At 42.6% G+C, this 26,590-nt stretch overlaps 1 protein-coding gene across 1 annotated transcript in view; it reads left to right on the forward strand.

Moving 5' to 3' along the window:
- lrmda (leucine rich melanocyte differentiation associated) overlaps positions 1-25,238 on the forward strand; it is a 694,153-nt gene extending 668,915 nt beyond the window's left edge. Inside the window, exon 7 of the mRNA XM_078428324.1 lies at positions 25,112-25,238. Within this exon, the coding sequence (XP_078284450.1) occupies positions 25,112-25,191 (80 nt within the window). The 3' untranslated portion in view covers positions 25,192-25,238. The remainder of the gene's footprint in view (positions 1-25,111) is intronic.
- Positions 25,239-26,590: the final 1,352 nt, after the last annotated feature.

Genomic DNA, 26,590 nt, shown 5'->3' on the forward strand with positions numbered 1-26,590 from the left:
CTCCCATTGTGCCACCATGTTGCCCGATCTGAAGGGTGGTTGGGTCTAATACTGGGTGTAACTCAGCGGGTCAGGCATCATCTCTGGAGAAAAGGAATAGGTGACATTTCAGGTCGAGACCCTTCTTCACACTGAGAGAGAGGGTGTAGTGTTTTGTTGTCGAGGTAGAATTAGATTGTGCGATTGGTTCAAGAACCTCATAGCTGTAAAAAAAGTAGCCTGCGATGTGGGAAAACGGAGCACCCAGAGCAAACACAAGAGGCCACAGGGTGAACTTGCAAACTCCACAGAGACACCATCAGAGGTCAGGATTGAACCCAGGTCTCTGCAGCTTTGAGGCATGATCCCGACCAGTTGCACAACTGTGTGCCAATCATCATTTCTAAAGAAATTACGCGATTCTAAATACATGCCTTTGGGCAAAAACACAATGATGACTACCTAAATTTGACTCAGTTTATTGTGTTTATTAAAATGTCCCAACGCGATGAGAACACTCAATTGTGGAAAATCCCTGCAGTTGCCCCATGGCAAAACTTTCAGCTGCCAAAACTGCTAATCAAACACCTTTGGGCAGATGACATCTCAGCACCTGAGGTTTGAAGCAAAAAAAAATCAATTTTACAAAGCACTTGACCATGTACGTTTGTTTACCTTGTTAAGTGTTAGAGTCAGAGAGCTAGACAGCATGGAAACAGACCCGACAGCCCAACTCATCCCTGCCGACCAAGATGCCCCTTCTACACTAGTCCCACTTGCCCGCATTTTCCTCTTGTAGCTCGATATCTTTCCTGTACCTGTACCTGTCCAAATGTCTTTTAAATGTTGCCATCGAAGGTATCACAAAATGCTGGAGTAACTCAGCAGGTCAGGCAGCATCTAGGAGAGAGGGAATGGGTGACGTTTCGGGTCGAGACCCTTCTCCAGACTTAAATGTTGCCATAGTACCTGCCTCAACTAGCTCCTCTGGCAGCCCGTTCCATATTCTCACCCCATGCTGTGTGGAAAAAGTTGCCCCTCAGGTTTCCCCTCTCACCTGTCGCCACCTGGTGCCCACAGCCATCTCACCACTGAAACTGAAGGTGAGGGAACGTCTTTGAGAATTCAGGTGCTCTTGATCTTGCCTTACGTTGAGTGCAGTTATCACCAGCATGGCTGTTCTCATTAGGGGTACTCCATGCATCAATGGGCTTCTACCTTCCCCAACATACCCTCCTTCAACATACCTGCAATGGAGTGGAAATATAGAAAAGCATAAATTTGATTCCTTTGGAGTTCAGTCTTCTATATATTTTTTAAAATTTCATTTTTAAATTATAGGAAGGATGTTGACAAAATGGAGAGGGTACAGAGGAGATTTACTAGAATGTTGCCTGGGTTTCAGCACTTAAGCTACAGAGAGAGGTTGAACAGGTTGGGTCTTTATTCTTTGGAGCGTAGAAGGTTGAGGGGGGACTTGATAGAGGTTTTTAAAATTTTAAGAGGGACGGACAGAGTTGACGTGGGTAGGCTTTTCCCTTTGAGAGTGGGGAAGATTCCAACAAGGGGACATAGCTTCAGAATTGAGGGACAAAAGTTTAGGGGTAACATGAGGGGTAACTTCTTTACTCAGAGGGTGGTGGCTGTGTGGAATGAGCTTCCGGTGGAAGTGGTGGAGGCAGGCTCGATTTTATTATTTAAGAGTAAATTGGATAGGTATATGGATGGGAGGGGATTGGAGGGTTATGGTCTGAGAGCAGGTAGATGAGACTAGGTCAGAGAAAGTGGTCGGCGTGGACTGGTAGGGCCGAATGGGCCTGTTTCCATGCTGTAATTGTTATATGGTTATATGGTTATTGCACCACACATGCGTACCAGATGCTGACACATCACAGCATGTCAGAGTTGCTCAAGTCAGGATACAATGTGGTTGAAATGCAAACGGTCCATTGACCATGTGTTCAAGCCTGTGTGAGAGAGTGGACCACTGGTGCCAGTCAGAAGAATGGAGGCCGCGAGGTTTGTGTCGACTGGTGCCTTTACCTTGACTGTGACCCACACTCATGACCCATGGAGATGCAAAAATATAAACTCACTCACCCAAAATGGCCACACTCCCTTCCGGTGGCTTTTGGGTGAAAGGGAATTATTGTTTTTGTTTCAAGGCCTTTATAGATTGGAATTAATAAAGCAATTCATTGCAAATTTGTACGTAAAGATCATTTTTGGTGTTGGCACATTGGCAAGGAAAGTGTATGTTATTGTTTTGTTACAGCTGTCATGCAGTGCAGTTAGAACCCTTAAGTAGCTCCTGTTGTTTTGATTTAAATTTATAAAAACCGTGTGTCAAATCCCCTGGAGTTGACCTATAATACTTTATATATTTGCCCAAATTTTCATCCATAATATTTCCTGACTGAAAACACATGGTAAACAGATTTTGCTATTCAGCTGACACCATTTTATTTCAAATTTGGCATCTTTCAGCTGACGTGAATGACAACTGTGACAGCAATCACCTCTTCAAATCTCTCCTCAGTGTCTCCTCTGGCTTCTGGCATCCTTTCTTTTTAAATTTCTATCAGATGAGCATGCTTTCTTTGGCATACATTGTCGAATCTTTTCGTACTAGTTTATCAGAGCAGCAGGGAGCCTCTGCCTTGCTTTACTATTTATTTTGTTTGCAATGATTTTTCTCCTTTTCAAATTTATGTAAAACCTGGCACTGATATTGTTTTGTAATGGTAGTATTCTTTTTAATGTGGTGTCAGATGCATGCAATATCATCTGCAAACGCTCTCGAAGGAGAGAGCAATGGATGGTGTGGACACAAAGGCATGACTATTAATCAGGATCAAGGCCCATGTCGGTTCACCGGCCAAGAATGAGTCAAACTCCGCAAATTCGATCACCGACTTTCTGACCAGCGTAAACCTTCCTGCCAAACCTGTTGAAGATACACTTTCTGCTTGTGTAAGAAATACAAAGAAACTCAAACATGAAATTGTAACCTTGAGGGTAATAACATTGGCCCATTGATACATGCTTAATGCTACAATTATTCCTGCAGGAGAGAGAAATTGGAAAATTACACGACCTTTGATCCAGACAGTTATAGGCTCTTTATATACATTTGCAGTTGAACAGTTGCTTTAAAAACGATCTATGGACAGTAGAAAAGTGGAGGAAAAGGCGAGATTAGGCTGCTCTCGAGGCAGAGATAGATAGATTCATGATTAGTACCAGTGTCAAGGGTTTTGGGGAGAAGGCAGGAGAATGAGGTTAGGAAGGAGAGATGGATTAGCCATGATTGAATGGTGGAGTAGACTTGATGGGCCAAATGGCCCAATTCTGCTCCTATCACTTATGAGTTTTTGAAGGTAGGCAAATATAGGTGAGCCTGCTGTTGGGGATCATCACATTCCCTGCTACGGCCCACCTGGCCAAATAGTCTTTGTATCATCTCCAGTACGGAGGGATGGGAAAGTAGCACAATGGTAGAGTCGCTGCTTTACACCGCCTGAGATCCAGGATCGATCCTGACTGTGGGTGCATGTCTGTACGGAGTTTGTAGCTTCTCCACGTTACCACTTGTGTTTTTCCGGGTGCCCAGGTTTCCTTCCACATTCCATGTGCAGGTTTGTAGGTTAATTGTCTTCTGTAAATTGTCACTAGTCTGCTGGGTGGAACTGGTGTAGAAGGATTGTTGGTCGGTGCGGACTCGATGGGCCAAAGGACCTGGTTCCGTGCTGTATCTCTAAACTAAACTAATAACTAACCAACAGGAGCATTCATTAGAATTACTGAAGATGTACTGTCTTGTTCCTGACGCAAAGGATTAAATACTGGAAGAACCCAGTGGATCAGGCAGCATCTGTGGATGGAATGGATGTTTGATAATTCAAGTCAGAACACGGACACAATAGTCGATCCCGACTACGGCTGCTGTCTCTACGGAGTTTGTACGTTCTCCCCGTGGCCGTGTGGGTTTTCTCCGGTTTCCTCTCACACGCCAAAGACGTGCGGGTATGTAGGTAAATTGGCTCGGTAGGAATGTAAATTGTTCCTAGTGTGTGTAGGATAGTGTTAATGTGCAGGGATCGCTGGTCGGTGGGGACTTGGTGGGCCGAAGGGCCTGTTTCCGCACTGTATCTCTAAACTAAACTAAACTAAACTAAAATTAACGGGGTCCTTTACTTGTGTACTTGGCCTTTCAAGGCTCGAAATGTAGATTCCAATGGCAGAGTGACATTGTGCTGTATACCCGCCACAATGAGATCTCCACAATTCAATTCACATGCCTGTTACAAGTGTCACTGAGCAAGACAATGTGAGCAAAAGCTTGCAGAGAGCATTGGAGAATGCAGATATAAACAAGGTATTTAGCTGGACAAAGTTTTCCTCGTCCTGTGCTTTCTGACGTTGTCAATCTAGTGCTCTGATGCAGCTCACCCTTCCTCAGTACAAGTACCAGATGTCGTGTAAAGTTATGTTCTTTCAGTGCAGTTATTCATCTGCGACCTCTGAACCACTGTTCCCAAGCGTAATCGTTTCAGATGGTAACCGAATCAGTTTGCAAAGTTTTAAACATATTTTTGGACCAACAAAGTATTTTGTTCATCTCCTGAATGTTCCAGGCTCCGTTTTTTGGAAACAAATACTTTTCAGTGGGCTGTCAATAAAAAGAAGGTAATGTAGTTTTTAAGGGCCTGCTTTAGACCGGAATGTTCTGTTTTTTTCCAATGCTTTGGACTCGGCAAGGGGTTTACAGTGTGTGTTGCTGAGCCTTTCCCTGGAATATTAAATATGTAATATATAGTTTCCTCTGCTCTGAATGCTTTATTGTCGAGCCAAAATAAAATCATGTGCATCAGAAAATCGTTCATGGTGAATTTAAATCTGACATTTCACTATTTTATATGTTTTGTGTGTGTTATTCACAATCCGCTCTTGGTGTAAGCTGCCTCTCCCCAGCTGATGAATGTTTAAGGATATGTACTTTCCAATCTCCTGCCCCCATCAGAGATTGAAGATCATGTGGATTGTTCAACCTCACTGGAAGCTTGAGGTGATCATTAGCAGTTACTAAATCTATTGCTCACCAGGTGCTTCCATTACTTCAGCAGCATAAGATTTATCTCATCATGTCACTGATATTGACACCAATCAGGATCTGAAATGTCCAACAACTCTCAAGCAGCTCAACTGCATCCAGGACGAAGCAACCCAGTTGGTTTGTGCTCCGTAGCCACTCAAAACATTCACTCCCGCTATCACCAGTGCGCATTGCCTGCCATGTGACTCATCTACTAAAAGCATTGCACTTATGCATCCCTGACAAACACCTCTCTTACCGAGAAGTGCAAGGGCATTAAGAGCAGACACACCTTAACCAACACACACACTTGGAAACAGACCCTTGTTCATGCCGACCAAGTTGGCATACAGGGCTAGGCCCAATTGCCTGCTTTTGGCCCATCGTCTTCTGAACCTGTTATCGCCAAATATCTGACCAAATGACTTTTAGATGTTGCAATTGAATCCTCTTCTAGAGACACTAGCTCACTACCACCCTCTTGTGATGAATTTGGGATGGTCAACAAATACAGGCCTTATTGGAAATGGCCAGAACCCAACAAATAAATAATTAAAGTTTATATATTTTTGTAAAATCTTCAAGCTTCTTTAAAAAAAATTCTGTGTGTCATTTGGACAACACAGCCGTAAAACAGTGCACTCTTCCAAGAAACTCTTTGCAAACCTCAGTGATCATCATTTGTCCCCAAACGCTGTCAAGACAAATATTCCAAGAATGGACAATGTACATTTCATCCAATCTGATTGTTCGGCTATATCAATTATGCACAATATTCATGGCTCAATGAACTAAGTATGGAATATCAGACAAAAATAGTTTGATGTTTATAATTGGGGAAGTTTAACAACCTAACAGTTACTTTAAGTACATATATATATACTTGAGTATTATACCTCTAACATTAATACAATTTTGTTTTCAGTAGTCAACCATATACATAGAAAATAAAATCCTTTTAATAAAATGGAACTGCTGGAAGGAGTTTTTAGCCAAAATCCCCCACAGCATAGAATGTGGGACAATGCACAGTATAGGTACAGGCCCATCAGCCCACAAGGTCTATGCTGAACATGATGCCAAGTTAAACGAGTTTCCTCTGCCTGTACATGATCCATATCCCTCCATTCACCGCACACCCATGTATCCATTGAGATGCCTTCTGAAAGCCATTGTGATATCAGCTTTAACCACCACTCCTGCTAGCCAATTCCAGTCACCCACCATCCTCTGTGTGAAATACTTGCCCCGCAATCCCCTTTGAACTTTGCCCATCTCACCTTAGAGTCATGCTCTCCAGTCTTTGGTATTTTCACCCTGAGAAAATGGTTCTGACTGTCTGCCACATTGTTTTATTTTAACTTTGAGGTGGAGAAGGTTTGGAAATCATGGCAGGAATCATTTGGAGCTTTCAAAAGTAACTGAGGTAACCACTTGATTTGCCCCAGCCGATAAAGTTACAAACTAAACATGGAAAATGCAATGAGCCAGGACACCAATTTTTCAACTAGCATGAGGACTTCTCCTGCCCCAAGTGTCTGGGCTTCCATGGGAATAGCCTTCAGATATTACTGTGCTGGACAGTTTCTTCCCAGTTGTTATCAGACAACTGTACCATCCTCTCACCAGCTCGAGTGCAGTCCTGACCTCCCATCTACTTCATTGGAGACATAAGTTCATAAATGATAGGAGCAGAATTCGACCATTCGGCCCATCAAGTCTACTCTACCATTCAACCATGGCTGATCTATTTTTCCCTTTTAAGCCCATTCTCCTGCCTTCTCTCCATAACCCCTGACACACATATTAATCACCTTTTGACCATTGAACTATCTTTAATCTGACTTTTTCTTGCACTAAATGTTGTGCCCTGAACACTGTTGATTGCTTGAGTGTAATCATGTTTTCTTTGACTGGATACCACACAACAAATAGCTTTTCACTGTACCTCGGTACACACGACAATAATAGACTAAACTAAACTAAACTTAAGCTGCCCAATTTTCAAAATGCTTCTCAAAATTATGTCAGGTGCAAAGGCAACCTTCTTTTGCAGGTAGTATAATATTTCCTGACTAGTTCTACATTGGTTTGTGCTGAGCAGAAGAAATCCAAAGATCAAGATTACATTAAATATGGGGAGAGAGCACCTAAAAGCATTACCTGGTGGCATGTCAAGAGTGTTTTATTGTCATATATCCCAGATAGAACAATGAAATTCTTACTTGCTGCAGCACAACAGAATATGTAAACAATAATAATAATAATAATAATAATAATAGTCTTTTGTAGTTCAGAGCTTATTTGAGGTTGTCGTGTTTAATAGCCTGATGACTGTAGGGAAGAAGCTGTTCCTGAACCTGGATGTTACAGTTTTCAGGCTCCTGTACCTTCTTCCCGATGGCAGGGGTGAAATGAGTGTGTGGCCAGGGTGGTGTGGATCTCTGGTGATGCTGGCTGCCTTTTTGAGGCAGCGACTCAGATAAATCCCTTCGATGGTGGGGAGGTCAGGGCCGGTGATGGACTGGGCATGGGATTATGATATTATTTTGTCAGCGTTGGGTTCAAAGCCAATCTTGTTGCGTTGTCCACTTCTTTGTCATTACAAAGCGAGTTACCATAAGATTAAGAGTCAAGCGTGTTTAATTGTCATATGTACAGGACAATGAAATTCTTCCATGCATTAGCTTAACTTTAGAGATACAGCACAGAAGCAGCTCTTTGGCCTACCAAGTCTACACCGACCAGCTCTATCCAACACACCAGGGGCAATTTACTATTTTACTGAAATAGTAAATGCAGTGAACACAGGTGGTCTGAAGAACCTGCAGATGCTGGTACAAATCGAAGGTATTTATTCACAAAATGCTGGAGTAACTCAGCAGGTCAGGCAGCATCTCAGGAGAGAAGGAATGGGTGACGTTTCTTCAGTCTGAAGAAGGGTCTCGACCCGAAACGTCACCCATTCCTTCTCTCCAGAGATGCTGCCTGTCCCACCGAGTTACTCCAGCATTTTGTGTCTATCTTCTAGGACATAGAACAGTACAGCATAGAAATATATAATAATAAAAAAAAGTTCAATAAATTAATAACCTTAATACTGGTGCATAAAGCAAAGTCCTTTGATGAAACCAAAGAAAGTCCATATGAATTCATAGTTGCTTAGGTTGGTGTTGTATCTTGTTCAAGACCCTGATTGCTGATGGGAAGAAGCTATTCTTGAGTGCATGGCCAGGGAGATGTGGCTCTTCGATGATACTGGCTGCCTTTTTGAAGCAGTGCCTCCTAAGGATGCCTTCAATGGTGGGGAGATCATGGTGGATCTTATAGAAACGTATAATATTATGAAAGGACTGGACAAGCTAGATGCAGGAAAAAGGTTCCCAATGTTGGGGGAGTCCTGAACTGAGATGAGGAAAAGCTTTTTCAGCTAGAGAGTTGTGAATTTGTGGAATTCTCTGCCACAGAAGGCAGTGGAGGCCAATTCACTGGACGGATTTAAAAGAGAGTCAGACAGAGCTCTTGGGTCTTGTGGGAACAAGAGATATGGGGAGAAGGCAGGCACGGGTTACAGATTGTGGGTGATCAGCTATGATCACAATGAATGGTGGTGCTGGCTCAAAGGGCCAAATAGCCTCCTCCTGCACCTATTTTCTAAATCTATATCTAGTACCTGTGATGGGCCGGGCAATGTCTAGCACTCTCTGTAGTCTCTGTGTGTTTGAGTAGTTGACCCAGGTGGTAATGTAACCAGTCAGTCTGCTCTCTACAGTACACTTGTAGAAGTCCAGCAGAGTATTTATCATTGTGCTGAATCTCCTCATTTGATTCTTAGCCTTGAAAATCTGATATCTACTGGGATCCATTCAAATTAATTAATACATATTATAGGGGAGCAGACAGTTTTATTCTTTGATTTCTTATTTCATAAACTATGAATCAAAAAGAGCCATTTAAAAAAAAATAGAGCCCAGCATTAAATATGTTGCATTACCAGATCTCAATTCTCCTAATAAATGTATATTACCATCTCAAGTAAAATGTTATTTATTTTATTTTTTATTCTATTCTAAATTTGTTGGTGGAGGTGGGGGTGGGGGAGGGTTGGGATGGGGGGTGGGGGCTGCCATGGCCTCTAAAGTAATTACAGACTACTTCTAGACATTGCTGCTGCTGTGGTCATTCAAGGTCCAAAAGGCTCTGACTATAATGAAAAATGTGACACTATTAGTGCTGTGGATTCATGAGACTCTGTCAGATAGTCACTATATTCAGTAACTAATAGGCTTAAAGTGTGCAACCATTACAGATTTTTGTGAATAAATTGTAAATCAGTATTGATCTTTTTATTGATTAACCTTCATTTCTCAGACATTTATGATGTAAATGACACAATCTCGCTGGCTGTATATGTAATAATAGATTGCACAATGAGGCAGGATTTAATTTGACCTGAGCCCTTAATATGGTACTTCTGTATTTATGACACAGTCTTGACATAATCTTTGTTACTAAAATATTGTAATACCTCCTACCTGAGTATGCGGCAGCATGGATCAAAACTGGTTTTAACTCATTAATTTATTTGGCAAATAGCATTCATTTATTTTATATTATGATTTTAAAACCTACAGTGCAGGAACAGGCCCTTCGGCCCATAATGTCTGTACCGAGCATGATGCTAAGACCAACATTTATCTGCCTGCACATAATCCATATCCCTCCATTCCCAACATAACTATGTGTTTATCCAAAAGTCTTTTAAATGCCATCATTGTATCTGCCTCCACCACCAACCCCATCAGCACAATCAATTCAATCACCACCCCTCTATGGAAAGACAAACTTGTCCTGCACATCTCCTTTAAACTTTGCCCCTCTCACTCTAAGCCAATGCCCTCCAGCATTTGATATTTCCATCCTGATAGTAGGCTCTGACTGCCACCTCTCTGGGCCTCTCAGAATTTCACATATTTCTGCAGATCTTTCCGCAACCTCTAGTGTTCCAGAAACCCTGTCCGATTGTTCACACCCTCTATTCCAGGCATCATTCTGCTAAACATCCTCTACTCCTTTTCCAAAGCCAATACGCCCTTCCTGTAATTGACCGACGAGAACTGGACATTGCATGCTTTGATTTGGCCTTTTTATACCTTTTCATACCTCTAGTATCTCTCTCTCTTGACTCGCAGTCTGAAGAAGGGCCTCGACCTGAAATGTCACATCTTTTTCTCCAGAGATACTGCCTGACCCGTTGAGTTACTCCAGCATTTTGTGCCTATCTTCGGTATAAACCAGCATCTGCAGTTCCTTCCTACACATAATACTCCAAAATGCAACCTAACCAAAGTCCAATGAAGCTGCATACTAATTAATATATTTTTCTAAAGAAGAAGACCCCAAAGCGAGAATAGATATCCCCATATCTCCCAATGGGGAGATTTTAAATGAAAGTATTGACAAAATAGGAACAAAATCTGAGGTATTGATTTCATGCATAAGCTGACTTGATAATGTAAATAATTTGGTGCTGGTTTTGATACCAGGGTAAGATCAAGGCTTTGCGCCCAGTAAGATCCTGCACTAGTTTCTGAGATGTTGCTGTTCGTACCTTTAAAACTCCATTTTGTTTCCTCCTACAACAAACCTCATTTACCGACTATAATTCTTGCATTTAATGTCAGGCTTTGATCAGTGGCCTGCTAGCACCAAATAATAAATGCGTTTCGTTCCACTGTGACCGAATATTAAAGAACAAATCGATGTTTTAAACAAAATAAGTAGGTTGCACAAGATATTCTTTGTGAGCCCGAACACTGGCTACTGATTAATATAATTGCGTCTCTAAAATCATTTTCGCATTGAGACCGCATATTTAACATTGTAGATTAATTGGTTGCCTCTGCTGCAAAAATTCTTAAATTGTTCCACTCCCTGTAACAAGCAATTTATGTTGCTGTTTATTGCACATTATAGGAAGCGAATGCAGTTTCAGAATTTTTTTTTTGTACCACTGCTCCTTTAATTGGTTGCTCTTTGGCAATGTATAATACTGTACTGTAAATGGACAGGCCCCCACGTCCCAATTTTATGCAGTGGAACTGCCAAGATCTGCTTCCAAGCATCACTACGGTGAAAAATGGCATGCATTTTCCTGATAGTCCATGTGGTTGCACAGTATAAATGGCTAATGAATTACAGATGAACATTGACGCAAATTAATCTTTTTGATGTCCCTAGGTTATATGGCAGGCATTTAAAAGTTTAATCAATACACTAAAGTTGAAAACATGCAGGCACTGCAGTTGTTTGGATGTAATAAACATTGGAGGAAAACTGGAGACTTGTACTCAGTGCATGTATCATAATGACAGGTATTTATGTTTAATGGACTAAATATTTTTTACTGGAAGAGAACAAATGTCAGTTTAACTTTGAAGGTTCTGGATTTAAGTTAGCAATACAGTCTGAGGGAGGTAGATGTCATCTCAAATAGTCTGTAAGGAAGCAAATATCTAAACAATATAATGACTGATTGGTTCTGCCTTCAGTTGGTTAATAATAATGAGGCAAAATTGTCTGGGTTTTTATTTTTACACATTAGCATTTTCTCCATTCCGTAAAATGCAGGCTGAACTGATTTTTTTTTCTTTTTCAGTAACTTTTTTATCCAAGTTAACGTAATGTGTTGGTTAAGCAACGAATATCTTTCCGAAACAACTGCTGGGTGAGCAGTAACTATGAAGTGAAGTGTCAGTGCAGACTGATAAACAGTCTGGATGAGATATATCCAGTCTAAAATAACAACTCGGCTACCCACCCCATCTTTGCCTCACCCCATAATTCAGTCTCACATATGGTTATGGATGCCTGTGCACTATGAGTCTATCTTTTTTCTACAGGTATTATTTCAGCCCTTTCACATAATAAGGAAAGCTTAATTGCATTGTTAATTGATTTTTTTTTTGCACAGTGTTATTACCATGATTGATTGCTATGTTGATGAAAATGTTAAATGCAGCCAATGTTAAAAAAAAAACCCCAGAGCTGTAAGAATTGCCAAGCCTTGTGGAGAGCAGATAACCTTGATGTTAAGAGCTACATCCTTTGGATATGTCTTTCCTTGACATATTGATGGCTCTGGAATGGGGAAAGCTGATTGTATGCAGAATACAATCATTAAACCCACTTCAGTGGGCTGTTGATTAATTTGTTTTTTCCTGAAGGTTCTAGTTAAATAGAAGGGCCTCAGTAACCTTAAGAGCGGCAATATTTCAGAGTGGAAATTGCGTATTAACTGATTATTTTTCTCTGTCGCTTCCCTTCTCCACCTCCACGCACATCAAAAAAAAAACATCCCTTTCCCATCGTCACTGCTGCAGAATAATCATTCAACACTGGTAGCTAATCTGAAGACAGCACAAGCCCACATCAAAGCTGAGCATGTCAATGTCAGTCAGGGATGTGGAGATGCCCTCCCTGTTTTAAACAAAGTATGACATATGAGGAACAAAGTGTTGATTGTTCCACTGCCAAATAGTACATAATGGAAACATTAGCTTCAAGATAACTTTTAATCTGTCAGACTAATGGGTTCTTAATGTGTATTGGGGTTTAAATGTATGTCAGCCATGTCTGTACAAGGTAGTATACTTGCAGCCCAAAGAGGATCTCAATGACTGGATGCTCGACACAATATGGTTTATTATTGTGCATCAGCTCGTCACTTTCTTCCCACGAACTTGATTTTTCCAGCAGCAGACTGGATGAAGTGAAAACTTCAGATGGTCTGAAGAAGGGCCTCGACCCAGAACGTCACCTATTCCTTTTCTCCAGAGGTGCTGTCTGACCCACTGAGTTACTCCAGCTTTCTGTGTCTAACTTGAGATGGCCTGTTTGCTTCCTAGTTGTAGATGGACTCGAGTGCAATTGGATATCACGTCATCACTAATACATTGAACTGAAACCTAATTCGGGAAAGTGCATTTGTACATTAATTAACCCCACTTGGAAGTATCTGCACGAGTCTTTTACACGGGCTGGCCTTGAATCAGTTCAGTACTTTCCTGTATGTTGTGTTAGACATGTGCAAAGGAAAATCCAAATGTCAACCTTTCCAGATCAGATTGCAGCCGATTAAATCTCCTCAGTGAGCATTGGGAGATGGATATAGAAACGGACAGTCTTTACATTTGTAATAGGCATCATCTGTACCTAATTTTGGTTTGTTAAGTCGTAAGTTATCAAAGTTAACATAAATAAATAGAATAAAGGCATAAAGGTTTAATATTAAGAAACTATGTTTACAGCACATTCCTCTTAGTGTCATTTTCAATTTGTCCATTCTGGACATGTAACTAAACAAGTTGGCACGGGCAGTGAATATGTCTTTGGTCTCTACCAATTATTGCTTATGACATCTGGTAAAGCAACTGTGGTAAAGAGACAGTATCCTTTTTTTGGAATTGAATATTTTTTCCTTAACTGCTGTAATCCACACAAGCCTGTTGCTATTATTTCAGATTTCTTTTTTGTAATTGTGACTCCAAACCACGGATTTGTTACACAACTGAAAATCTTATGGAATAAATGTGTTCATCTCTGCCTTGCGGAAACGTTGTCATTGGTGAGAAGGTCTGCCACACACACTAAGGGTGGCACAGTGGCGCAGCTGATAGACAGCTGTCTCACAGCACCAGAGACCCAGGTTCGATCCTGACTTAGGAGCTCCCTGGGTGGAGTTTGCACGTTCTCCCTGTGGCTTCATTGTTGAGTGCTCCAGTTTCTTCTCACGTCCCAAGGACGTGCGGTTTGTGGATTAATTAACCACCCCTCATGTGCAGGGAATGGATGAGAAAGTGGAACGGGTGATTGATGGTCAGCATGAACTCAGTGTGCCGAAGGGGCTGTTTCCTTGCTGTATCTCCAAACTAAACTAAACTGGGACCACAAGTCAATCAGCGTGTTGCCTTGGTCACAATGGAGAAACTCATTTTAGCCGAGCCTCCCCCTTAGGGTTGGAACGAGAAAACCAGCCAGGGTTCCCAATCTTGATTGATATCCAAGACCCCCACGCCAAGCCTGTGGGCCGATGTTAATTAATTCTGTGGGGAGTCACGGTGGCGCAACGTTAGAGTTGCTGCCTTATAGCACCAGAGACCCGGGTTCAATCCTGACTACGGGTGCTGTCTGTCTGCAGTCTGTACGTTCTCCCCATGGCCTGCTTGGGTTTTCTCTGAGATCTTTGGTTTCCTCCCACGCTTAGGTTTGTAGGTTAATTGGCTTGGTATAGATGTAAATTGTCCCTAGATAGAAACAAAAAGCTGGAGTAACTCAGCAGGACAGGCAGCATCTCTGGAGAGAATGAATGGGTGACGTTTCGGGTAGAGACCCTTCTTCAGACAATTATACCTAGTGTGTTTAGGATAGCGGGGATCGCCGGTCGGTACGGACTCGTTGGGCTGAAGGGACTGTTTATGCACTATATCTCTAAACTAAACTAAACTAAACTAAACTAATGTCTTCCTTAATGATGCCCTATTTGCATTCCAGTCAGGTATCATCCATTTTGCTTTCCTGTTGAGATGTGAGGAGGAATGTTTGTGAAGCAGAGTTTGTGGAATATGGCCATACAGACTCAGCAAATAATTGAAGGCAGCTCTGATAGCAGTTTACAAGAACATTACTGAGACATGTGTTGTACATATGTTGTTGCACATTCGCAGTGTGGTAATTTATCATTTCATCAAGTTTTTTCTCAGATTATTTCAATGCTATATTGAACGCTGAAAATTGGACAGGGGAACAGAGTAAATAAGCTCAGATGGTCATTGTGTTTTTCATGGATTCTGATCAATCACACTTGTAAAAGAACACCTTCACCATCTCCCAAGTTAATAATGCAGCGACATTGTATGATTCATTACCGCAATTAAAAGGTCGGCCATTTAAATTGTCTTTCAGCCAATATTTATTTTTGCGTCAGTAATTTGGGAAGGGTTTCGTACATAATGCACCCATATGTCCAATATCAAATTGTGTAAACCAGCCAGATAGAAGCAGGGGGGAGGAAACTGCACTCAAACGGATGGGAATCGTAATGTGACTTGAATTGAGACTTTAATGTACGATAATGTTGCCAGGGCTCATGGGCCTGCGCCATAGGGAGAGGTTTGGCAAGCTAGGACTTTATACCGTGGAGCACAGGAGACTAAGAAGGTATCACAAAAAGCTGGAGTAACTCAGCAGGTCAGGCAGCATCTCAGGAGAGAAGGAATGGGTGACGTTTCGGGTCGAGACCCTTCTTCAGACGGATGTCAAGGGGGGCGGGACAAAGAAAGGATGTAGTTGGAGACAGGAAGACAGTGGGAGAACTGGGAAGAGGAGGGGAAGAGAGGGATAGAGGAACTATCTAAAGTTAGAGAAATCAATGTTCATACCGCTGGGGTGTAAGCTGCCCAAGCGAAATTTGAGGAGACTAACAGGTGAGATTATAGAAGTGTACAAAATAATGAGGGGAATAGTTCAGTTTATATTTAGTTTAGAGATACAGCGTGGAAACAGGCCCTTCGGCCCACTGGGTCCGCGCCAACCAGCGATCCCCACACATTAACACTATCCTACGCCCACTAGGGACAATTTTTACTTTTGCCCAGCCAATTAACCTACAAACCTGTACGTCTTCGGAGTGTGGGAGGAAACCGAAGATCTCGGAGAAAACCCACGCAGGTCATGGGGAGAACCTACAAACTCCGTACAGACAGCACCCGTAGCCAGGATCGAACCCAGGTCTCTGGCGCTGCATTTTCTGTAAGGCAGCAACCCTACCGCTGCGCCACCGTGACCGCCCTGATAGATAGGATGAATGCAGTCTTTTACCCAGAGTAGGGGAATCAAAAACCAAGGTGCATAGGTTTAAGATGAGGGGGGGAAGATTTAATAGGAACCTGGGTGGCAATTTTTACACAGAGAGTGGTGGATAGATGGAACAAGCTGCTAGAGGAGGTAGTTGAGGCAGGTACTAAAACAATATTTAAAAGATATTTGGATAGGTACGTGGACAGGAAAGGTTTAGAGGGATTTGGACGAATGCAGGCAGATGGGACTAGTGTAGATGGGGCATCTTGGCATGGACTGAAGGTGGGCTGAAGGACCTATTTCCATGCTCTATGACTAGCAGAGAGATGAACTTCACTTACTGTGAACATAGGAATTGTGAAATTTGGTTCTACAGTTTAAAAATTCATTTTCAATAAAGCAACATCAATAAAATGTTAAAGGACAGCTTAGAAGATGGTTCCAGATGCCTCAAATGTTGAAGTTAACCCAGTTGTTCTATTGATGAAAACTCCAAGGTTAGACTGATGAGGCTGAGGGTCCTCTCTTTGGGTCAAAGAGCATTGGGATAATGGTATGAAAAGATACCTTCTGCACTCTAACAACTCTAATTCTCTAAGAATGGATCTCCTGTACTTATTTCCTACACCAGTTAAGTTGTCAAGTTTTTTGCCAATCCTACTGCAGATTTATTTTCCATTGGATGGTCAGTTCTTTGTCAATTGTAATCCCACGTATACTTGCAGAGAGATAGGGTAACAAAAGGTTTTATCAGATTCCTCTCTCAACTGAGTTTATTACTGATGGTACGTAGAGCTCATTGGTTTGACCTACATCGGGTCTTGTGACTCAGGCAGCTCGGTGGCACAGCGGCAGAGTTGCTGCCTTACAGCACTTATAGACAGAGACATGGGTTCGATCCCGACTATGGATGCTGTCTGTGTGGAGTTTGTATGACCGTGTGGGTTTACCCTGAAATCTTCGTTTTCTTCCCACACTCCAATGACGTGCAGGTTTGTAGGTTAATTGGCTTGGTATAAATGTAAAATTGTCCCTTGTGTGTGTAGGATAGTGCTAATGTACGGGGATCGCAGGTGAGTGTGCTCAGTGGGTCGAAGGGCCTGTTTCTACGCTGCATCTCTAAACTAAACTAAACATGCCCTATAAGATGTACACTAAATGCTGGAGTAACTCAGCGGAATTGCTCAGTAGCTCCGAAGGAATGGGTGACGTTTCAGGTTGAGACCCTTCTTCCGACTCAAGAAGACGACCTCAAGTCTGATGAAGGGTCTCGACCCGAAACGTCACCCACTCCTTCTCTCCAGAGATGCTGCCTGTCCCGCTGAGTTACTCCAGTATTTTGTGCCTATCTTCGGTTTAAACCAGCACCTGCAGTTCCTTCCGAAACATGCTCTGTAATGTGACCCCCTCCCAAGTAGTGCAGTGTTGGGGATCAGGAGAGTCAAAAGATTGACAGTGGTTCTCTCTCCTGATCTCACCATCCTCCATATGTGGGAGATCGACCTTTCTTTCCATGGAGTCCATGTTGAGTCAACCACTTGGTGCATCTGACCGCTGGTGGAGGCAGATGCAATAGTGGCATCTATTAGATGGTATTAGCAAAGTCATTCATGCCTGCTTGCATGTTGATTATTGGATGTATAATTCAATAGCAGTTGAGTACTGCAGAACAGAAGGGAGAAATAAACCATATCATTAATTACTAATGAAAGAGCTTTACTCACTTTCAATGATCGTCTTGTCGGCTGCTTCAAATAAGGCACAAAAAAATGATACAATGCGCATTGATGTCACACCATTAACAAGCTAGTTAACCATTATTCCCCAATTAATCCAAAAACAATCACTCTCGGGGGTTTCTTATATTTAAAAAAATTACCATTTAATAGAAATAAGACAAATTATTACGTGTTTTACAAGTTTCTGGAGCCTCGCCCTCTCTGCCACGTTGTATTTACTTTGTCCACGATCTCCGCCAGCTCTTTGCAAACCTAAAGTTTGACTGTTCAGAAGCAACACTTCCATTCATAAAGCAAATTGTGCCTTTATTTGCATGGCATCTTGGCTTCCTATTTTAAATTGGTATTTCTTTTTATTGCCCCTTTGAACTCAAGGTTTATCAGGTGCATGTGAAAGCTGTAAAATATGATTTGTTATTGAATCAAAGACGCATTGCCTGGTGTGGTCTCTCTCTGTCTCTCTGTCTGTCACTCTCTCTCTCTCTCTCTGTCTCTCTGTCTGTCACTCTCTCTCTCTCTCTTTCTCTGTCGCTCTGTCTCTGTCTCTCTGTCTCTCTGTCACTCTCTCTCTCTCTCTCTCTCTCTCTCTCTCTCTCTCTCTCTCTCTCTCTCTCTCTCTCTCTCTCTCTCTCTCTCTCTCTCTCTCTCTCTCTCTCTCTCTCTCTATCTGTTTCTCTCTGTCTCTCTCTGTCTCTCTCTCTCTCTCTCTCTCTCTCTCTCTCTCTCTCTCTCTCTCTCTCTCTCTCTCTCTCTCTCTCTCTCTGTATCGCTCTCTCGTTCTCTCTATTTCTCTCTCTCTCTCTGTCTCTGTGTCTCTGTCTCTCTCTGTATAGTTCTCTTGCTCTCTTTCCATCACTCTCTATTCTCATTCTCTCTCTCTTTCTCTCTCTCTCTCTCTCTCTCTCTCTCTCTCTCTCTCTCTCTCTCTCTCTCTCTCTCTCTCTCTCTCTCTCTCTCTCTCTCTCTCTCTCTCTCTCTCTCTCTCTCTCTCTCGCTCTCTCTCTCTCTCTCTTTCTCTCTCTCCCTCTATCTCCATCTCTATCTCTATCTCGATCTCTCTCTCTGTAAATCCAATGCTTTGGGTAAAAAAAATATGAACCAGTTTCAAAGCCCAGGAGTTGAGAAATGTCAGCTGACTTTTACTGTCACGAGCTCGAGCACCTTTATCCTCGGGCGAACTACAGCAGCTGGAATTTATTTCCCACTGCCAGACAGTCCGGCTGCCTTACAATACATCCAAAAATTCACTTTCTTTAATATTCCAACCCTTTATCTGAGATGACAGCTGCTCGCACATTGCTGTACAGAGCACCTCAAGTAGCAAGAGTTATCAGAAAAATAAGTGTCCCGTCATTACAAGCTCACAATGTAGAATGACTGAGGTTATCCTAAGGCCTCTCAGTCCCAACCTCCCTGACAGAACCGCTGGTAACATAAAACTTGATTACAGTTTGTAATGTTGTCTGGGGAAAGCTAGGCGGAGGAATAGAAGAGGATACTGCAAGTGATAGGGAATGATGTCAGATTCAGTTAGGAGTGCAGACAGTGTTGGAATTTGGTTGGCACTAATATGGTACCAGTATCTTTCTCCTCATCTCTGTTTTCTGTCACGACTCACAATTCTGGGCCTGTCTCCACAACTGACAGTGTCTTTTCAGATCAGGTTATTGCCAGCACAGAGTGCACTTTGCACATCATCACTCAACTGTTTTGTTTGAAGCCTCGTCTTTTGTCATTAATGCACTTGATATCTATTTAAAACTGACGGAGAATATGGGATCTGTTTTGCTGTCTCGAGATCATTGACAATATTAATACCACATGTCCTTGCTTCATTTTCTAAGCGCTGACACCTAGCTGCAGTCTCTTGCATTCATCAAGCGGCTCTTTCACCGGGATGTCTGTTAACAGCCTTGCCTCTAATCCGTCAGTAACACCACCAGATAGCAATCACTAACCGTTAACATAAGCTCCAAAAACATATCCTTAACAAGTCACTTCATTTATTTTGGTTTGGTGGGAATGGTGAGGTGGATAAGATGAGTGTGAGGTTGGAGGGAGGCAATGCTAAGTCTGGCGTATCAAAGGGCAAATGCCAAAAGTGTTTCTGGAAAGGATATCCCAATGATGTCGAGTACTGAACCTTGTCCTGATAATCCTGGAGATATGATTTTTTTTTTGCCACCCATTGAAACCGAGCAAGTCCTGAGCTACCGTAGGTGATCAATAGAGTGTTTCTGGAGTTAAGTTCCATGCCTGGTTGACCTCTTAGGCCAAAGTGTAAATGGCAAGCAGACCGTCAGTAGACTGGTTTGCTGCAATGCCCTGCTCATTTTTACAGAACCGTTGTATCATTTTGCTCTCTGTTTTCCAGCACATCTTCGTGCTCTGGAAGAAGTGAGGAAAAAAGCAAAGCATAAAACTGATGCTAAAATTGCAATGTACCATATTGTCGGGATCTTGACACCATGGAGAAATCCAGCATTTATTGACCATTCCTAATAGAGTATCTCCTTGGGCAATTTTTGTGTCGACGACATTTTTTGGCGGATAAGGAATCATATTAAGGTTTTGCAAATAGAACAAAGATATGTGGCAGTTTAATGAGCCAGTCAAATGACAATATATTGGATGCATAGAATTAATCAATAATTTAATATTTAACATTTTGGGTGTCAGGACAAGCGAGAAATAAATTTCATCTTTTGGACAGTTGACACATCATCCTTGCACATTGGTTCCCTCTGCCTGAGATAAACGCTATAGTGCCATACATCTCCTGAGTCATTATTTTCCCACATGTAATCTTTTCAAGGATTCTGTTTCCCTCCTTGACACTGTTCAATCATCACTTCTCTCCACGAGTCTGGCAATTCCTTCTGGAGATCATTGTGAGTGATGTTCTTCTCCTGAGATCAGTCCTCCCTGACATCTGGGGAGAAAAATGATAGACTGATTTCGTGTGCGGCTAAAAGACTAAAATGGATCCGTGATGAAAAAAAAAGTCGACCAAATTAAATTACACAAAGCTTGCCAATTCATTACAAGAGAGAGACAGCTTAACTATTTGAAGAGCGTTATTCTTCCTTTGCGTTCGTAGGTAGCTGCCTTTGTCCTTGGCTAGGTTGTGTATGAAAAAAGGATGAAAGCAACTAAATCTATTTGATGCAGGGAAGGTATTTAATGGGACTTTTTAGCTTTTAGTGTAGAGATATAGCGCGGAAACAGGCCCTTTGGCCCAATGAGTCTGCACCAACCAGTGATCCCCGCACACTAACACTATCCTACACACACTAGGGACAATTTCAAGACACTCTGAAGGTGGGTCTCGACACAAAACGTCATCTAGTAGGAACAGAAAAACTGCAGATTCTGGTTTAAATCGAAGGTAGACACAAAATGCCAGAGTAACTCAGCGGGTCAGGCAGCATCTCTGGAGAGAAGGAATGGGTGACGTTTCGGGTCGAGACCCTTCCTCAGACTGAACAATACCGCATGTATTCAGAACATGTCAAAATGCCTTCTCTCCGGTGCCACCTGACCCGCTGAGTTACTCCAGCTTTCTATGTCTATCTGAGGGACAATTTGCAATTTCACCAAGCTAATTAGCCGACAAACCTGGAGTGTACGTCTTTAAGTGTGAGAGGAAACCAGAGATCCCGGTGAAAACCCACGCAGGTCACACGGAGAACGTTAAAAACTCCTTAGTTTGCAGAAAAAGGAACCATGTCAGAGAGACTCAGAGCACCACAGAATTGTACAACAGTGAAACAGGCTCTTCAGCCAGTGAGTAGGTGCAGAACATAAAACACCCATTGAAGGTATTTATTCACAAAATGCTGGAATAACTCAGCAGGTCAGGCAGCATCTCAGGAGAGAAGGAATGGGTGACGTTTCGGGTCGAGACCCTTCTTCAGACTGAAGAAACGTCACCCATTCCTTCTCTCCTGAGATGCTGCCTGACCTGCTGAGTTACTCCAGCATTTTGTGAATAAATACCTTCGATTTGTACCAGCATCTGCAGTTATTTTCTTAAAAAACACCCATTAACCCTAATCCTACACCAATCCCAATTTATTCTCCTCTCATTCCATCAACTCCTCTCCAAATTCTACCATTCTCCTACACACTCAGGGCAGCACAGTGGCGCAGCGGGTAGAGCTGCTGCTTGAAGTCGCCAGAGACCCAGGTTCAATCCTGGCCTCTGCTGCTGTCTCTGTGGCATTTGCATGTGGACTCTTCGTGGGTCGTGGTGTTGGAGGAGGCGGCTGGGGGAGCCCCTGCAGCAGCCGGGCGAGCGAGCGGATTGAACGCAGTCTGCGGGGCGGCGGTGGCAGGGGCCGATGGCATGGTGCTGGTCCAGGCCCACCCCTACTTCACCCATCCAGTGCCCACTCTCTGTGTGCTGTTCCAGAAGAGTATCTCCTGCGTTCACGTAGATGGGCAAGATGCCGAACAAGAAGTGTAGGAAGGAACTGCAGATGCTGGTTTGTACCGAAGATAGACACAAAAAGCTGGAGTAACTCAGCGGGACAGGCAGCATCTCTGGAGAGAAGGAATGGGTGACGTTTCGGGTCAAGACTTGGCCGGGTCTTGACCCGAAATGTCACCCATTCCTTCTCTCCAGAGATGCTGCCTGTCCCGTTGAGTTACTCCAGCTTTTTGTGTCTATCATGCAGAACAAGAATTTAATTGTACATCTGGACACATGACAATAAATAAACTAACTAACTAAAAGATGGGCAGCAGAGTGGCACAGCAAGTAGTGGAGCAGCCTCACCCCTCCGACAACCTAAATCCTTACCACCAGTCATGTCGGGGGTGGGGTTGCCATATTCTCCCCTTGACCCTGTGAGTTTTCTCCAGGTACTCTCATTTCCGGCCAGAGTCCACAGATATGTGGGGTAAAGGCCCACTGTAAATTACCCCATTGTGTGTGGGTAATCGGACTATATGCAGCAAAAGCTTTTCACTGTACATGTGACAATAAACTATACCAAAATAAAACAACTAAACTAAACTAAGGGGAATTAATGGAGAATATGGGGAGAATTAAGCCTCCACCAACATCGCGACCCAGGTGTGGAACATGCAAACTCCATATAGACAGCAGCAGAGGTCAGGATTGGTGTGAATGGGTGTTGATGGTCAGCAAGGTGGGCCTATATCTGTGCTGTTTCACCCAATGAATCTCGATGGTTCTAGTTCCAGTGCTGCTGTCTTGTGTTCAGATATGGGAGAGAGTTGGCTGTTGTTGTTGTTCGTCCTTCGGGTTCGAAGATGACCATGACTTCACTTTCAATCTTATTATTTCGACCACTGATTGTGATCGCCGCCAGCTGGCCGATGTTGGTCATGACTTGTGCTTGACTTGGATTTAAGTGAGAGGTAGTTGCGCAGATCGTCGGCCTCACTCTCTCGTCCCGGCCTCTCGGGCCCCAGCAGCAAGACATAGTCGAGACGAGAGTTGAGAGTTGGCTACAGCCTTCTAGACCACCTCTTTTTTTTCAATACCTGTCCCTCTAATAGTTTAACTCAGCGGGACAGGCAGCATCTCTGGAGAGAAGGAATGGGTGACGTTTCGGGTCGAGACCCTACTTGTGACTGATGTCAGGGGGGTGGGCAGTGCAGAGATAAAATGTAGTCGGAGTGAGGCCCAGCGCAAATTGGAGGAACAGCACCTCATATTTCGCTTGGGTACCTTACATCCCAGTACTATGAACATTGACTTCTCTAACTTCTAGTAGCCTTTGCTTTCCCCTCTCTCCATCCCCTCCCCCTTCCCAGTTTTCAGACCAATTTTACTGTCTCCGACTACATTTTATCTCTGTACCACCCACTCTTCTGACATCAGTCTGAAGAAGGGTCTCGACCCGAAACGCCACCCATTCCTTCTCTCCAGAGATGCTGCCTGTCCCGCTGAGTTACTCCAGCATTTTGTGTCTATCTTCGATTTAAACCAGCATCTGCAGTTCTTTCCTAAACCTCTAATAGTTTATTTCTCTATCCAGAGAAAACAGTCTCTGCGTAATTATTTTAAATTTTAATGCTATGGATTGGAGTTTGTCAACTGCAATGCACTTTGTATTTTAAAGACAAGGTTTACAGGCTTCAGAGATAGCGTCCACTGTAACTGTGCAGATGAAAGCCAAATATATGCTGAGGGAAATGTTCTAACTCTGTGTCACACACTTGCCCGACCATTAGATTTTATCTGCAGGCGCTGTTCCTTGAGATAAGCTTATGTAAAGGCTTTGTGTCTTTCTACGGTCCATGGTGACAGGCTGGCTAATTGAAGTGCTTAGTGTGTCAGACATAACAACTTTATTCCCAGTTTGGCCATCCAGAGATATAATCTGTTCTGTGAGGGTGATTTCCACCTATGGAGCAGCCAAACACTTTACCAGCGCTATAAACATTCACAAAACGCTGGAGTAACTCAGCGGGTCAGGCAGCATCTCTGGAGAGAAGGAATAGGTGACGTTTTAGGGTCGAGTCCCTTCTTCAGACAATGGAGGTACTCAGCAAGTCAATCAGCATCTGTGAGGGAAATGGACAGGCGGCGTTTCAGGTCGGGACATTTCTTTCAGCGCAAAACATACTCTGATGTAATTCTGCTTCCCTCATTATGTTATGGGGTTAGGAATGAGAGATAAATCAGCCATGATTGAATGGCGGAGTAGAACTGATGGGCCGAATGGCCTAATTCTGCTCCTATCACTTATGACCATGAACTTATAACCAATGTGGAAGCTTTTTAGATGGTGCAGAGAAGGTTTATCAGAATGCTGCTTGGATTAGAGGGTTTCAGCTACAGGGAGAAGTTGCATAGACTTAGATTGTTTTCTCTGAAACAATGAGAGGTTGAGGGGAGACTTGATAGAAGTATATAAAATGATGCGAGGCATAAATAGGATAGATATTCAGAACCTTTGTCCTGGGGTGGAGATGTCGAACACCAGAGAACATGGCCTTAAGGCGAGAGGGGGACAATATAATGGAGATGTGAGGGGCAAGTTTTTTTACACATAGATTAGTGGGGGCCTGTAAAGCATTGCCAGGGATGGTGGTGGAGGCAGATACGATAGTGGCATTTAAGAAGCTTTTAGTCAGGCACATGGATTTACAGGTAATGGAGGGATATGGAACACTTGCAGGCAGATGAAATCAGTTCAGCTAGGCATAATGTTCGGCACAAACATGATGGGTCGAAACATCACCTATTCCTGTGCTGTACAGTTCTGTGTTTTATGTTCGATGTTCTTTCCTTGCCTTCATCGTTAACCTCAATCCCATCATAGAAGACCAGGCATAGATTAATGCTGTGGTGATATGTACAATGAAGTAATCATTCTGGAAATGGTAAAATCTAAGTTTATTTATCTTTTGTTTTTAAAGGTTGTAAGGATAATTGATTCACGGTCTTGTTTTGCATTTGCAGGTATCTTTGCGAAATGCCGCTATGTGTATCATGGAAAACATTCGGAGGGGAACAGGTTCATTCGAGACGACCAGCTTTGAGAATGCTTCTGTTCACTGCCCAAGTATATATATTTTTGGGGGGGGGGGGGGGGCGGGTAAAAAAGATGGAGGAAGGAGGAAAAAAAAAAGCACAGAGAATACAACTTCAGCCTGCCAGTGTCTTCTGCTGACTTTGCCATGCCTGTCAAGATCAACCTTTCATTCCAGTCTGAGCAGCCACATAGAAATTGACATGATTGCCTTTAAGCAGGTCTCCTGTAATGCCATGACAGGCAGCTGCATGCCTGACAGGATGAGCTTCATGATGGATTGCCTTGTAGAACTGCTGCTCATGGGAGGCCAGAGGTCACAGCTGATGTTGAACTGAGCATGCTTACTGCATCACCACCAAGTTCCAGAAAGTCACATTAAGCCCCTGCACCACTCATTAGAACGACCTGTGGTTGAGTAATGGGAAAATTCTCTTGCGTTTTATAGATGACCATGGACACGATGAAATAAATAGTCCCACTAAACTGTAAATCCCTCTGACTGACCAACATTATTTCAGGGATTTTATCCTGATTTATGTTTTGCCTTGTGGGTCTTATTTTGATGTTGGAAAGATTAAATATCAACCCCATTAGATGAGCTTCTTTTTTAAAACTTTGATCAGTGAAGGCTCACGAACAAAATTGACAACTCTGGCAGGCTGGATAGATTATACTTGTATCTCTGTGTGGTTTTGACTTTTGATTCTATGGGAACCCGGTCTATCTTCACATTTTTTTTTCATGCGGAAGAACATACCTAAACTGTGTGCTAAGATATATTTGCAATATTATATTTGTGCTGCATAACACATTTAATTAGAATTTACAATTTATCCCCACTGCAAAAGGTGAAAAAATATTTGGGGGCTTTTGTCTGTGTTCAATGCTGTTCAGTTGCACTCCAATATATTTTTTATATGAAAACAATATAGTATTGAGATAATGCACAGTATTAATTCAGTATTTGGACTTCTACAGCAGTTATCTTTTTAACACTGTGCAGTGTGCCATAGAATTCATGTGTAATTCTGGAATGGGTATGTTCCTGTTTTATATTTAGCAGTGACTAAATGGTTCAGTCTGTACACTTTTCCACACAGTACACCATTGTGGTTTCTCTCCCATTTAATGCTGTAACTAAATATTTGCATGCATGTTTTTCTCTAAATAGTTTGCTGGTGCACTTGCATTTGATACAGAAGATGATCCAAGTTATCTTGTTTACAATTTACAGTAGATTCATTGAAAAGTGATGACCAAAGTTTACTCTAAACAATGTGAGATCTATGCAAGTATATTTACATATACTAAGAATATTATGTTACGTTGTTTTGATTTAAAAACCAACAAAAGTAGATCTCACAGCTCAATTAATCTCTTTATGATAAACGATTGCACTGAGATAT

Source organism: Rhinoraja longicauda, chromosome 35 (genome assembly GCF_053455715.1).
Source record: "Rhinoraja longicauda isolate Sanriku21f chromosome 35, sRhiLon1.1, whole genome shotgun sequence".
Lineage (NCBI taxonomy): Eukaryota > Metazoa > Chordata > Chondrichthyes > Rajiformes > Arhynchobatidae > Rhinoraja > Rhinoraja longicauda.